Source organism: Mastacembelus armatus, chromosome 8, assembly GCF_900324485.2.
Source record: "Mastacembelus armatus chromosome 8, fMasArm1.2, whole genome shotgun sequence".
Taxonomy (NCBI): Eukaryota; Metazoa; Chordata; class Actinopteri; order Synbranchiformes; family Mastacembelidae; genus Mastacembelus; species Mastacembelus armatus.
In genome coordinates, this window is record NC_046640.1 from 8,397,394 (window position 1) to 8,412,083 (window position 14,690).

At 39.7% G+C, this 14,690-nt stretch overlaps 1 protein-coding gene across 1 annotated transcript; it reads left to right on the plus strand.

The window, feature by feature from the left end:
* The first annotated feature begins 1,962 nt into the window (after positions 1 to 1,962).
* LOC113141095 (transcription factor 20-like) lies at positions 1,963 to 8,608 on the plus strand. Its single transcript, XM_026325315.2, has 6 exons — positions 1,963 to 2,304; positions 3,360 to 5,329; positions 6,186 to 6,279; positions 6,576 to 6,625; positions 7,850 to 7,918; positions 8,393 to 8,608. The coding sequence occupies exons 2-5, from the start codon at positions 3,362 to 3,364 to the stop codon at positions 7,889 to 7,891; spliced, it is 2,154 nt and encodes a 717-aa protein (XP_026181100.1). The 5' UTR covers positions 1,963 to 2,304; positions 3,360 to 3,361; the 3' UTR covers positions 7,892 to 7,918; positions 8,393 to 8,608.
* Positions 8,609 to 14,690: the final 6,082 nt, after the last annotated feature.

Consider the following 14,690-nt stretch of genomic DNA (forward strand, 5'->3'; position numbering starts at 1 on the left):
GGCTGGGAAGACTGAATCTGCAATAGGTAAGCAGCTTGGTGTGAAGAAGCAATTATTAGAAAATGGAAGACATACAAGACCACTGATAATCTCCCTCGATCTGGGGCTCCAAGTAAGATCTCACCCCGTGGGGTCAAAATGAGCAAAACAGTGAGCAAAAATCCCAGAACCACACAGGGGGACCTAGTGAATGACCCGCAGAGAGCTGGGACCAAAGTAACAAAGGCTACCATCAGTAACACGCTATGCCGCCAGGGACTCAAATCCTGCAGTGCCAGACGTGTCCCCCTGCTTAAGCCAGTACATGTCCAGGCCCGTCTGAAGTTTGCTAGAGAGCATTTGGATGATCCAGAAGAGGACTGGGAGAATGTCATATGGTCAGATGAAACCAAAATAGAACTTTTTGGTAAAAACTCTACTCGTCGTGTTTGGAGGAGAAAGAATGCTGAGTTGCATCCTAAGAACACCATACCTACTGTGAAGCATGGGGGTGGAAACATCATGCTTTGGGGCTCAGATTTTGAGTGAAAACCTCTTTCCATCAGCAAGGGCATTGAAGATGAAACGTGGCTGGGTCTTTCAGCATGACAATGATCCCAAACACACCGCCCGGGTGAAGGAGTGGCTTCGTAAGAAGCATTTCAAGGTCCTGGAGTGGCCTAGCCAGTCTCCAGATCTCAACCTCCATAGAAAATCTTTGGAGGGAGTTGAAAGTCCATGTTGCCCAGCGACAGCCCCAAAACACCACTGCTCTAGAGGAGATCTGCATGGAGGAATGGGCCAAAATACCAGCAACAGTGTGTGAAAACCTTGTGAAGACTTATAGAAAATGTTTGATCTGTCATTGCCAACAAAGGGTATATAACAAAGTATTGAGATGAACTTTTATTGACCAAACACTTATTTTCCACCATAATTTCCAAATAAATTCTTTAAAAATCAGACAATGTGATTTTTCTGGATTTTTTTTTTTTCTCATTTTGTGATGAAAATTCTATGATAAATTACAGGCCTCTCTCATCTTTTTAAGTGGGAGAACTTGCACAATTGGTGGCTGACTACTTTTTTTGCCCCACTGTATACAACCCTGCGCTGCTGCCCACCAATTTCAACTGACTGGTAATAGCAAATCCAACCTCCACCTGTGGGGGGCGATAATGTCCCAAAAGGCGTTTAGTGCTTGAGCAGAAGAAAAAGAAGTAGCAGCATCGCGTCCGACATCCATAAGGTATATTAATTAGAACTCACACTTTTTTTTTTGCAATCTGTAATAAATTAACTTAGTCGCCTCACACATTTTCACTCTAATTTCCTCTCCAGGTTGTCCGTTTTCAGAATCTTCTGTCTGAGAAAGACACTGCGGCAGGCTAACACTGGCAGCTAGCAGCCTGCTAGTCGAAGCCAGTCCCGAAAGCTAGCCAGTAAGTAAATTAATGCTGTAATACTAATTTTAAGTAGTGTCGGCCTTAATGTTATGTGTTTTTTAGTATAATTTTTAAGCAGTTGATAGAGTAGCGCTAGCAGACGCTGACAATGGCTATGATCTATTTTAGTCAATGTGCGTGCTGACCGCGTGGTGCGTCTATTTACAGACGCAAACGGCTACAATAAATCAAGCTGTTTTTTTTAACATTTTTTTTCAAAAATGTTTTTCTCAAAATTGAGATAAGTGTTTGATGTGTATTGTCTTTTTAATGGAGAAGAGTCGAGGAGCATGCATCGACAGCCACGAGCTGAACTCAATCTGAGGTACCATTAAGAGGCCCAATTTGGTGTGGCACCCCAAGATTTTTTCTGGCCACCCCTGTGAAAATTTTCTGGGGGCGCCACTGGATGTAACTCAAATCATTAGGCCGCTGCTCTGGCCTCATAGGTTGCTGCCCTTCTGAGACAGAAGTCTGCGGCTTCTTGGAGCTTTTACTTTGAAGGTTCGAATTCCTTTTCCGGTGTCGTCCATGAATTTTCAGTTTAACTTGACTCTGGAGGAAGAAGGTATCTATGATGACAACTTTAAAATACCAGCAGCAGCCAGGAGCTTGACATTACCTGCTACCATTAACATACTTCAGCAAGAATGTTTTTTCGTCGTTATTGCGTCGAGTGTCGTTTGGAAATCGTTTAGCGGGCTAACGCTAGCTAGCCAGCTAGCATGAACTGGTGCTGTCGCTGCTTTTGTTTACATCCAGTGCTGCTGGTGATGGGCCTGGGTAGGTGTGTTAGCTAACGCAGCTACCGGAGCTGTTTCAGCGGGAGAGGGACATCCTAAAACCCGGCGACATCCATCAGAAGCGCTGCACCTGACGGGTAAGGTGGCGTGCAGGTTTCACTTTCGGAGACGCGTACTTAAGTTAGTTAAATCTGTACGACATGTCATTACCTGCAGGTGGCTTTTCGTTTTCATGTCTGAGCGGGCCTACCTGTCTGAAAGAATTGATTATTCGAGTGACAGAAAATGATTTACACATTTAAGTTATTAGCCTGAGAGAAAGAGGAATTTGTTTCAGCGTCGTTTTAAAGTAAATTACATTTATTTACATTTGTTTATATAAATACATACATATATGTGTAGAACAGAAAGTGTACATTGAAATGAATATATATTTTTCAATGGACAGTTTTTATTCTCTACTGACATTTTATGGCGCAAACGGTTAATTAATGAATCAATAAAGAAAAACCCGCAGCTGAGTGTCAAAATATGCAATCAATCAATGTGAACAACAGGACTATATGAAGATGACAAGAAAGAAGAACAGAAAAAAATTGGATATTTTTTTTCATCAATATTTCTTTTACCATGCCCCACCTATATTTTATTTCACACCGTTCATGAGAAATTAACAGTGCTTAAAAGTGCTGTATCTATACATTTAGATCGTTTTATATGGCAGTGATCAAGTCTCAAGCAGCACTGAAATTAGTTTCCTCAAAAATGGCCTTAGAAAGTGTTATTTGTTCATTTATAAAAGTCTTATGTGTTTTCTCTTTCCTGCTCTAGACTCTAATTTTAGTTAAAATGGTTTATGAAATTATTTGTTTTTCCAGTCAGCACTGTCTGACCAGCTTGATCAGATCACAGTAATTTAATTCATTAGATCATTAGGAATCATTATGTACTGCTGGGAAGTGTGGTAAAATATATAATAGTTTAAGGCCACATTCTTTGCACTGTTATTTTATTTTTTTTTTTTTTTAGAGTAGATGGCTTGATCGTGAATTATGATATTAAAATTACATTTTGTATGTCAGTGTTGACATCTTAAAACTTTTTTGAACCCCGTAAAAACTTGTCTTTTGAAGATTGTTTTGAGCAGTCTTGACAAATTGTATATCACAGTAATATTTTTGTGTGTTTGCAGTGATGGAAGTGTCCTCTAAAGATCCGTCTCTGATGGCTATGGACCTGTCAAAGAGCTACACTCCCTTGTCCCGCAGCCACAGTGAAGCCATGGATCTGGCAAAAAAACCAGAGTGGTATCATCGACGTCCACCAAGCTGCAGCTCAGACATTGCCTCCTCGTACAGAACCAGAGCCTCATCTTCCTACAATTCCCAACCAGGAGCGCCTGTTCACTGCAGAGACATGGAGCAGGGTTCTGAGGCGTTAGGTGACTACATGAATTCAACACTAGCTCCAGGGCTGGATCTGTACCACGATGGAGTTCACAACAACCTGTGGCATCCAGGTTTCTACAGGCGAGACGAAACTGGTGGCCCAGTTCTTGAAAGCAGCGCTGGAGAGGAGAGCGACAGTGGCTCTGATGTTATTTTCCTTGTGTCTTCAGCGAAAGAGCCAATCTTATGCAGTTCCTTCATCCAAGACAGTGTGAGGCACATTGTGGAGCCTCTTTCCCCAACCGTCTCCTCACTGGATGAAGGAACAGGTTGCTATCGCCTACCTCAGCCTCTCAGCTCGCCCAACACTGACAGCTCGTATTCTGAAGACTCCTCAGACAGCTCAGTGGACATTCCTGTTCATCACGCCAGGCCTGTGGTCCTCCTGTCAGACCTCAGTGCTGTTTATGGCAACCCTGCTGAATCTCCTGTAGATATTTCCAGCGATGATAGCGATGTTATTGAAGTTTCAGTCACTAATGAAAAGAAGAAGAGCCACGCCTTTCCTTGCAAGAAAAATATTCTGAGCAAGAAGCGTCAGGTGAGAGAAAGTCGTCGAAGTGAGAGTAGAAAAACTTCACCCGGAGAAGTACGACGGAGTACAAGAATCAGAAAATCTGTCTCTGAAATTCCTCAGTTTACCTGCAGTGCATCCCGGCACAGTTTGAGGAGACAAGTCAAAAATGATGCAGTTGGTATTTATAATGAAAGTTGTGAGTCTGATGATGTGATGGAATATGCTGTGAGGATGTCCAGCTCAGAGGCAGAGGAGATGGTCTCTAAGCCAGGTGTCTCACAGAGAGTGAGCAATTATTCAGAGTCAGATGTAGACGTTCACACAGAGAGGAAATCACAGGAACAGGAACAGAAGCCTCACTGTAAAGCTTCATATGCAAAAGGCAACAACCATAAACGAAAAAAGCCACTAATGATTTGTAAAACTAAAAAGTTGAGGAGAACCAAACAGAAACACAGCATGCACCATCAAAAGGCCTCATCCTCTATGGATGTGTCAGCGAACAAAAGAGTTTCCGCAAGACGAAAGAGAAAAAGGCGAACTCAGACTGGACCTTCTGCTCTGTTTTCTCCCAGAGAGCCAGAAATCAAACTTAAATATGCAAACATCAAGGAGGGAAAAAAGGACAAGAAACTGGACAGTTTTTCCCCTTTTGTTCACATGGAGCAGAGGATGTGCACTGTTGTCAACTATCAAGAGGAGGAGGCGACAGTGTGGAGCAGTAGAGGACGACAGCAGCAGACGGCTGTCAGGTCTCTGTCCGGATTTGTTCCCAAAACATCCTGTTTCCAACTGGGTCGGCTTAGCTCAGAGAGCAGGTGCCAGACCACGTTGCTGTGTTGTCTGTGCGCTCAAACTGCCAATGCCGTGGGCCTCGGGGACCTTCATGGCCCGTACTACCCTACCAGCCTGTCTGTGGACTGCCAAAACTGTAACGCTGAGCAGGAGGAGGAAGGACATGAAAATGGACTCTCTAACAGCCATTCAGTAAATTCCTCAAATGGTTGTTGTGATGGTAACAACCAAGCTGCTGTGAGGAGTGTGCATGAGAGCCACAACCACTCGCTTCCAAAGGTGCCTCTTGCTCTGGATGAGTGCTGGATCCACGAGGACTGTGGCATCTGGTCCGCCGGTGTCTTCCTAGTCCGAGGGAGGCTGTACGGGTTAGAGGAGGCTGCCCAGCTTGCACAAAAAACAGTGAGTGACACAGATGGTATCTGTTTTTTTCAGGGCTGCTACTAACATTCATTTTCAGTCAGTTAATAATTTTGTCACTAAAATGTTGAACAAGTGTTTCCCACATTCCAGTCAGTTGTTGCATCTTTTTTTTTTTTTTTTTTTTTTTAAATTTAGAAATAGTTTGGGCAATAGTTACCTATTTTTAGTCATTTAATTAATCCTGTCAAAAGAATGATTCCAAGCAAAACATTGTTATTCACAGAAATGTATGATGTGCATTTTTCACAGTTCAGTGTATTTTTAGAGCTACTGGGATAGGAGTGTATTAGCAGTACACTGTGGTGCAGTACACCGTGGTACAGCACACAAAACAAAATAAATATATCCGTGTCTGGACAGAAGGATGACTCAGGACTCTATTTCCAGTGTGAACTAAAGGACCATATTAAATTTACTTTGAGGAAAGTGAGAAATATGGGAGAATTTTTTTTATTTTTACTAAACGGAGAAATGAGTTTTTCGTTATTCCTTGCCCCATGATATATATTTTATTTCACTCCTTATTATGAGATTTACTGCAGGACCCAAATGATCAAATAGTTTCACATCATTATAATAAAACACTTTGAACCTTTGATGAAGTGACTTTCTTGTGGACAACCTGTTGGATGTGGGTGAAACAAGCAGGTATAGAGACTTGGGTGAGTTTGACAGACCATTTTGGCCAGATGACTCAAGAAACAACAGCGTATCAGGCAGGTGTGGTAATAATGTTTTGGCTTATTAGTGCATATGATGCTACTGTGGTTTAGAGACTTCATTAAAAAAATTGCCATGCTTGTCTGTCTTCTCACTGTGCGCTTCTCTTTCTCAGGTATGTTCCACATGTCAACAAACAGGCGCAATAATGGGTTGTTTCCAGAAGGGCTGTCCCCGAAATTATCACTACAGATGTGCCATTCAGTCAGGTACAGTGTGAGATCTGTGAATCAAGGAGTAAACTGGGAAATGTATGTAGTATTTAGTGTTGATATAAGTTTAGGTTTTCCTCTTGTTGTGATTATGTGATGCAATGGCTTTGTGTTCCCGAAATCTTTGCCTGTCAGTGTTAACTCTGGCTGTGAAAATGATGTTCAAAGTGGTGAATCTTTCAAGGGTGAGAGCTTGACTCACTTGTACTTTTCTTATGTAGGTGGGAAAGCTGTCATTCTAACTCAGCCTGAAATGACGACGCTCAACTATTATTTTTCATGTGTGTTTTCAGGCTGTGTCCTCAATGAAGAGAACTTCTCAATGAGATGTCCAGAGCACAAGGTAAAGGTTTTAACAATGTTACTTAGGAAAAGGCTTTAAAGGCTGTCGGTTAATAAAGTGTAATGAGCGTCACGGCCCCTGGGGGTCACTAGTGTACCTTTTATGCTATCGGACTGTTTCCAGATAATTCATCCTATGTGCAGAGAAAATATTTGTGCATATTTAAAACGGCATGTGAAAAGGTACAAAGACAAAAATAAAGTGTGAAGATGATAGTCCCTGTAAAATCAGAAGTTTATTCCTGATGAAAAGGCGAGAAGAACAGAACACTCAAATATTCATGCTTAAAAAAACAAACGGATAAATATTGGTGTTTACACAGAAGTGTGCAATGTGAAAGGGGCAAAGTACACTGTGGCCAAAAGTAAGTCAATAGGTCAGTCCGCTCTAAATAAAAATAAATGAAGAAAGAGATAAAACTAGTTATGCATTGTTAAATCACCTGTTTGTATGTTAACTTGTGTATTCATTTTTAAAATTTTTAATTTGGCTATTAAAAGTAGAAGGATGTGCAAGACATTATAAAACATTGTGATCTAATGTCATAATGTACAATAAAAGATAAATTATTTCTATAAGCTACAGACTAAAACAAGAACAAAATAGGTTTTTTGTTTTTTGTTTTGAAGGGACCTGTTTTGTATGCAGCTGCTACATTTTCCCTTTGCATTCAGAAAAAGATTATCCAAAGGCAGGGTATTAGGAGGGTTCTACATTAATATAAAAAAGTGCTAAAATCATTGGATTACAGTTTTTTTTATGCAGGTTGCCAGCCACCTCAAAAATGTTATACCCTTTTGTGTCAACTCTACTGCTTCTGTAGGTGCTGCTGCCTGTCTTTGTGGGAGACAGCAGTGTGTTTATATTGTCAGCAGACAGATCCCAGGTTCAACATCTGGTGGAAATCCTGAAACAAGAAGATATGAGGCTGTTAAAGCAGCTGGTCAATGGCCATGGGTTTAAAATCATAAACACTTGGCCATATAGTATATTTCCTGTTGTAATTATGCTTGCTTATGAAAGCGTGATTGTACATAGAGTACTTTGCCCTAGTATTATGCGTCTGTCGCTGCAAAATGTACCCACAGTTTATATTGTTTATTTTATATTTAGCACATAATCTGATTAACCTTTTGCATTTAGCCGATCACACCACATCTTGCTTTGGTGGAAGGAATTTGTAAGTTGGCTGATTTCCAGCTGATGCGTGTTTGCTTCCAACAGAACAAGCAGTTCACGAGCGCAACCAGACAACACAAGAGATGACGGGAAAGAGTTGTGGGGGCACTGGAGGTATGTAATATTTGTCACTTAAAGGAATTAAACCATTAGAAATGCTGGGGGATAAGTAACACCAATTACCATTGTCAGGTTGATGAGTGACATTTAGAGGTGCTGGTAGGTGGCTTGTCTGACAGCTTCAGGATAAACGTTGTTTCTAGTCTTTGTCCTAGGCAACTAACTTTGTGCTGTGCAACTAACCAGTTGCCAGCTATGGATGAAAGTTTAAACAGATGTGAGATTTAGTATCGGTGTCAACTCAAAGCTTGATGGCCACTTCTGGCTAATACACTGACAGTTCTTCGGGTGTTGACAAAAGTGCTGTGATCACCATGGCCACAAGACCTCTGAAATCAAAATGCCGTAATGTTAAGGCACGCCGGCGGGTAGTCTCACAAGAGTAAAATGACTCTTTGCCCGCAAACACACTTGTGTAAGGTCCATCTATTGATTTTTGATGCATATATTATTTGTCATTTGTTCCAGAATGATCCACAGATCTCCTCAGGGTGTGACGTGAGCTGCCTGACTTCACCTCTGCTGTTTTATAACAGTGATTAATGTGTGTGCTCAAGCAGAAGGCAAACCTTCTGGTAAGATTTCACTTCTCATGGCAGACCGAGTAAACAAGGGGTCACTTTAGGATTTTTATAAGCTGTATCTTTTGTTTCGTTGTATTTCTTTTTTTTTTTTTTTTTTTTTTAGGTCTTTAACACAGGCTGTTACAGCAATTGGACTGAGCCAAGATGGCGTGTGTGCCTGTGTGTGTGCGCGCACGTGTGTGTGTGCGCACGCATGCGTTCGCAGAAGTGTGTACTTACTCTTCTTGAAGAGCCACACTTGGGCTGGCCACGTCACAAATACAATTTTATTATTTGAACATTATTAGAATTATATTAGAATTTAACAGAGCTTTATTAATTGGTTGTATAGAACATAATATCTTTATAATGTAGGGACACTACTTTCTGCTTTTGTTTTTTGTTTTTTTTTTCTACTTTTCTATTACTGTTTGTGCTCGTCATCACATAACCATAACTTATTTATTTTCAAGTTGCATGCACAGTTGTTTTCTACAGTGCATTTATAGTATAATTTTCAGCTGTTATTTATATGTTTCTAGATTAGTTTTCTTTTCTATTGAAATTATTTAAATTGAATATAAAGCTGCACTAAGCAAGATTTATACTTAAAAACATGAAATATCTCTCTAAATGAAATGTAAGGCTGCAAATGGGAAATATCTCATCTACTAACTGAGACCATGAACTGTACACGGAATATGTTCAGCAAATTTATTTCTGCTGTGTAGTTTAGGTGGCTCTCTGCTCACAGGATGTGGAAGCCTCAGACCAATAAACAAACATAACTGAAATTCATAAACAGTCAGATTTGAGCTGGCAAATTCATTCATTCAGTCATTTTGTTAACGAGGTTTCAGTAGTTCAACTAAATCACAAAAAAACAATTTCAAATAGTTTTTTTTTTTTTTTTTTTTTTTTGTAATTGTTAAAACTATTTTTTCAGGTTTTTGATAGTTAATTGAGAAAATACACACACGTATACTTTAATTAGATGAATTAGACAACAGGTGATAAAGGTGCTGGTTGGCTAAATTTCTCAAGATATTTGATGACAAAGATACATAAGTATATTGGCCTGCAATGGAGGGGGGTATCTGATCATGCTGCCTCAACGGTACCATACGAACGTTTATAAATTCATCTTCACTTTGATACTAAAGAATATCACCTAACTCTGACTGGTCTTTAATTAGCAAATGTCAAAGTTTTGGTGTTGATTTTCGTGAGTACCTGGTCCAGTTGTGGGTGTGGGTTATCCACAAACTCTCAGACAATTAGGGCACAGCAACAGTTGTTACACCATATGGAAGCTTATAAACGTGTGATGAATAATAATAATAATACGCAGTGACTTTATAACCAAATAGATGTTCTTATTGGGTTTTCGTGTGTCAAAAGTTCTAAGGTGAGAATAGGTACTCATTAAAGGCTGTTGTTTATCTTCAAGCTACCAGTTCTACCAAAACAATTTCTGCTCTGCAGAGTTTATTTGTCTTGGCCAGATTAATCTGTGTCCTGGCAGTGTGCAAGCCAAAAAGCACCATTTACTGAATAAAGATGGAACCTTGTCGTTTAATCTGATGTTAGAGCTTGTATTCTGTAATTATCTGATATTATTCACACACGATTTTTAATGATTAGTGTGGCACCATTCTCATTCCTACATCACTTTGTAGAAAAGTTATGGAGCACAATCGCACACCCCCCTCCTTATTTTGAATTATTTTGATACAATTTTGACCCAAAGCTGTATTTTGGAAACTGGAGCCAATTAACACAGGACTCCTTTATTAGTGACCCAATTCTTTATTCTTCCCACACTGAAAATTTAGCTACTTTAATTTGCAGTTTTTCTCCTTGTAGACCAGTGTTATTACAAAATGCCTACGATTGTATACCTTAACTTTTGTTTAGGGGATACTATTATGTTGCCAAGAAGTCAGTTACATTTGTAATCTACTTACCATACATGTTGGCATAAGAGGATATAAGACTATGGCAGTTCCTGTTTGCCGTGCATCACTGATTCACAAATAACTGGAATAAGTATTTGGCAGCATTTCACAGCACCTTAATTTCTTAAAGATTCTCAGCAAAACTTTAATCATCAGCAAATAAAAACAAAGTAAATAGTGGAATAAGGTGGACAGTTTTTGTGATTTGGGTGAATTTACATCTTGAGCCAAAGTTGCCTAGTGCAGCTTTAACCATCCATCTTTGTATAATCTGTTGTATTTCAGTTCACACAAATCGTTACTGGATTAATGTGACATATGACAAATGGGCACTAATTGCTTAGGAGAGGTTGTTAACCTGAGTATCAGTTTGTTCCCATGCCTGCACTTTCTGTTATTTGAGGAATAAAAAGATCTTTAATGTTATTTAATAAAAGTCAGTAAAAGAGAACCCCCTGTCTTTCTCTTGAAATGGAAAATTTGATTTAGAAACTCTTGATTAATTTGGATATAATTCCAGTGATCCTTCCTCAGTGTTGTTTTGCAGAGTTCTCAGAAAGCTTGTGAATCTTGTTTGTCCATAATCATTGCTGCTCCTACACAAGAACAGCATGTTTTTGCTGCAAGGAAGATACTGTGTCTGGGTTTTGGCAAATCACCAACAGTCTGAAGGGGTTTATTCTCAAATTTTAAATTGTTCTATTCTCAAACAAGTAAAAAATATGTGTCAGGTTTGTGTGAAAACAGTGCTTGCTTCCAGTGCTGTCTTTCAGGAAACAAGCTAATAGAAAACCTGGCTGTAACTGAATTCTAAAGATATAGATGTGTTTCACATGTTCTTCATCATGTTAACCAAGGCTGTTTCGAAAAAAAAAAATTCTATTTGGACACAGGTAGTTTCTGTTTCTAATCTAAGCTAATCAGCTGCTGGGCTAAATCTTTATATTTAACTGTAGTAGGTGGGTTTTTGAGCTGAAACGAGTAGGAATTAAATACAGAAAAATAATTGGAAGCTGGTTTGATCATCCATCAATTGTTGCAATCATTTTCCAAGCAAAGGTTAAAAAAAAAACACACCAAAGATCTGCAGATGTCAGCCACTCAAAGGACATTAACTACTATTCAAAAACATATCTTCTTTTTGTTTTTATCCTAATAACCAAGCAGCTGAACATGTGGGCAGTGTGCTGCATTACTAATGTGGAGCAGTTAATATCTGAGTATTTTCAGTCACAACGGACTTTCACACTGAGCTGTTTTTCAGTCACAACTGCGATGGAAATAGTTTTCAATGCGAAAGTGTCGTAGCAATGAATTCTGTTTCTGGAAACATTTTACAGGTCTGCTATGTCACATCATTATCAGGCTGTTGTTTTGACCTGTGGCTGCATGTGCCGTGTGTCTCTCACCTCTCCGTACTGCCTTGTTGAGCTCAGAATAGACTTGCTGCTCACACCTGCTGAAATAACCTGACAGCCAGAGACAAAGTGATCATATGGATACTGTTACCATGGCACAGAGCATCCTTTAGTGCAGTGTGACAACAGCTGCTGTGTTATTTCTGTCTTTCTAACCAGGTTTCTGAAGTGGTCATTAAATTTAAGATTTCTTTTTAATGCTCCACAGAATGTAATTTAATACCTTATTCCCTGTAGTATAGGCCAAGGAGTGACAGAGAAGCAGTAGAGACATTGAGGTCTGCAAAGAACATTAATTTATTTTTATTTATGTAATTGCTTTTATTTATTTATTTTTTCTCAGCTATATATAACAATTAATTATAGAGAATTCCACCCAAAGAGAGCTGGGATAGACTCCAGCAGATCCCCATGACCCTGGTTAAGTAGTAAGCAGGTGTAGATGATTGAGATGGATTATAGAGAAAAAAAATCAATGTACAATGTAGACAATTTAGTTGAGTGTTTAGTTAAAACTGATAATACGAGTTGATGAGTTTCCTGGCTACTGTAGCAGCAGTAGTGAGAGTTTGCTACAGGTCTGATGCTGCTGACTGAACAGACCTGCTCAACAGTCCTACTTTCAGTTCAGAGATAAATTAGATTTCTTAAAAGCCCACAGCTGGATATAAAACCATCTTAGCAACAGTACTTCAGTTCTTAAACACCTTTGCAATGAAATGCAACACTAGCACTTTCTAAGGCAGTTTTTGTATTAAACCTTTTTTTTTTTTTTTTTTTTTTTTTTAAACCCTAACCTTATAAAGTCGAGGGTGTTTTAAGGCGGCTTTTCAGCTAGCACTGTTATCAAAGTGTAATTTTCTCCAGTACTTTAAATATATGCAAATATTCCCCTTAACTTCAGTTGTACTTTGTGTTAATATAGATACAGGTTGCTTTAAGTGCTGTGATATGGTCCTGGTTCTACTGACACTCATTTAACTGTGTCTGGGTTTATCTCACAGTTAAAATGAACACATGCTCCTCTAACAAAGTGCCTGCAGCTGCACCTGAAGCCTTTGCTCTCTCACATTATTTTTATTTCTCCCTTTTTATTGTCTTTATGCTTTTTTTTTTTGCTTTTTTTTATTGTTCTCTTCCTCTTGCTGTTATCTTCCTTATGTTCAGTTCTGGGCCTGTCTTTTTACCCCCCCCCCCTTCCTCAGGCTGCAGGCTTATCTCTGCTCTTAGGGCTGACAGGCAGTCCTCCTCAGTCTCTGAAGCACAGCTCTGTTGCGTTTGCAAATAATTAGCGTTTTCCCCATCTGAGCGGTGTTTTGTAGCATAATATTAAAACACCATCAGTAGAGCATACTACGCAGACAGAACATGGAGTGGCTTGGGAACGTTCAGAGCATGCCGTAGATCAAACTGAGTATCAGATGCTTTAAAGCTGATATAGGTCATCGTGATGCATGGGCCTCATCCTGTGTCTGACAGAATTTTAAAATGAATTAATGGTGTTTGGCTGTTAAGTTAATGGCTGCAGCTTCAATTTGCACTGAAACCAGGATATAATATGTGGAAACTGGTTTAAAGTGACAGTCACAGCTGCCAATAGTTTTTGATAAGATGTCATTAAAGTTTACAGCTTTGGGAGCAGCTTAGTGAGGCTAATGCATGCTAAGAGTGAGTCTGTGACTTAGTTTAGTGTTTTAGCATGATGACATCTGCTGATTGGCACTAATAAGTATTACAGTAGTACTGTAAGGAGTATTGCAGGGTTTTGCAGGTAATTGGTTTTAAATCAAAATACTGGATAAACGTCAATCAGCACAACAAACTTTACAGCAATCCATCCAGAAATTGTTTTAACGTGCCTCGCCCCTCTGGAGCCCATGAATATCTGTATCTGTATCTATAAAGTGAAACTCTTTACAGCTTTGATACCTGGTGTTCTGTGGTGTACTGAAAACAAACCGAGGTGACCTGGAGTGACCTCACCCTTTCCATCCTCGTGTCTTTGAGAAAACAGATTTACATACCAAACCCTTTCTGCTTCCTGGCTGGTGGTGAATATTTAAGCGTGGTGGTGGGAGAAACACTGACATCAGTGAGTGCAGCGCTCAGCGGTAACTGCTACGCTGCAGCATTGCTTGATGATTTTGCTCTCCAGCTCAGTTGCATTTGGATGTTTTCTCCCTTTGGTGCACATCCATTTCGTTCCATTTCTGTGTTGTTGCTGAAGAAGTTTTTGTTTTAATTTTAATATTCAATTTGGCTGAACTCTTGATGATGTACGATGTATGGATATTTTTAAATGCAGTAAATCAGATTCAGTCCTACCTGGGTGGGCGTGTTATGTAATTCCCATCTCAAGGCTTTGGAGCCAGACACTGTTCATTATAGCCAAGCCAGAAACATACCTCCATGGTTTCACAGCTTAGTGGACCATTTTGAGTTCAGGGAAAATTATAAGGTTGACATATAGCAGCAGAGCTTGATGTAATGCATAAATCAGAATTTGTGTGTGTGTGTGTGTGTGTGTGTGTGTGTGTGTGTGTGTGTGTGTGTGTGTGTGTGTGTGTGTGTGTGTGTGTGTGTGTGTGTGTGTGTGTGTGTGTGTGTGTGTGTGTTGTGTGTGTGTGTGTGTGTGTGTGTGTGTGTGTGTGTGTGTGTGTGTGTGTGTGTGTGTGTGTGTGTGTGTGTGTGTTGGATAAAAATGCTGAAGCAGAAAGGAGTTGATCTGTAGCTTGCTCAAAAGAAAAGCTGAAAAGAAAACCGGCGTCAAGTCTTTCCGCCTCACAGCTGTTCCACACTTCAGAGTTTGACAGAACTGAGTCCTGCT

What these genes read in the sequence shown, in the direction of transcription:
- LOC113141095 (XM_026325315.2), top strand. Translation starts at nt 3,362, where the DNA reads ATGGAAGTGTCCTCTAAAGATCCGTCTCTGATGGCTATGGACCTGTCA. An exon ending in CAGATGTGCCATTCAGTCAG is followed by an intron (nt 6,280 to 6,575) that starts GTACAGTGTGAG and finishes GTGTGTTTTCAG; the next exon opens with GCTGTGTCCTCAATGAAGAG. An exon ending in TGAGATGTCCAGAGCACAAG is followed by an intron (nt 6,626 to 7,849) that starts GTAAAGGTTTTA and finishes TGCTTCCAACAG; the next exon opens with AACAAGCAGTTCACGAGCGC.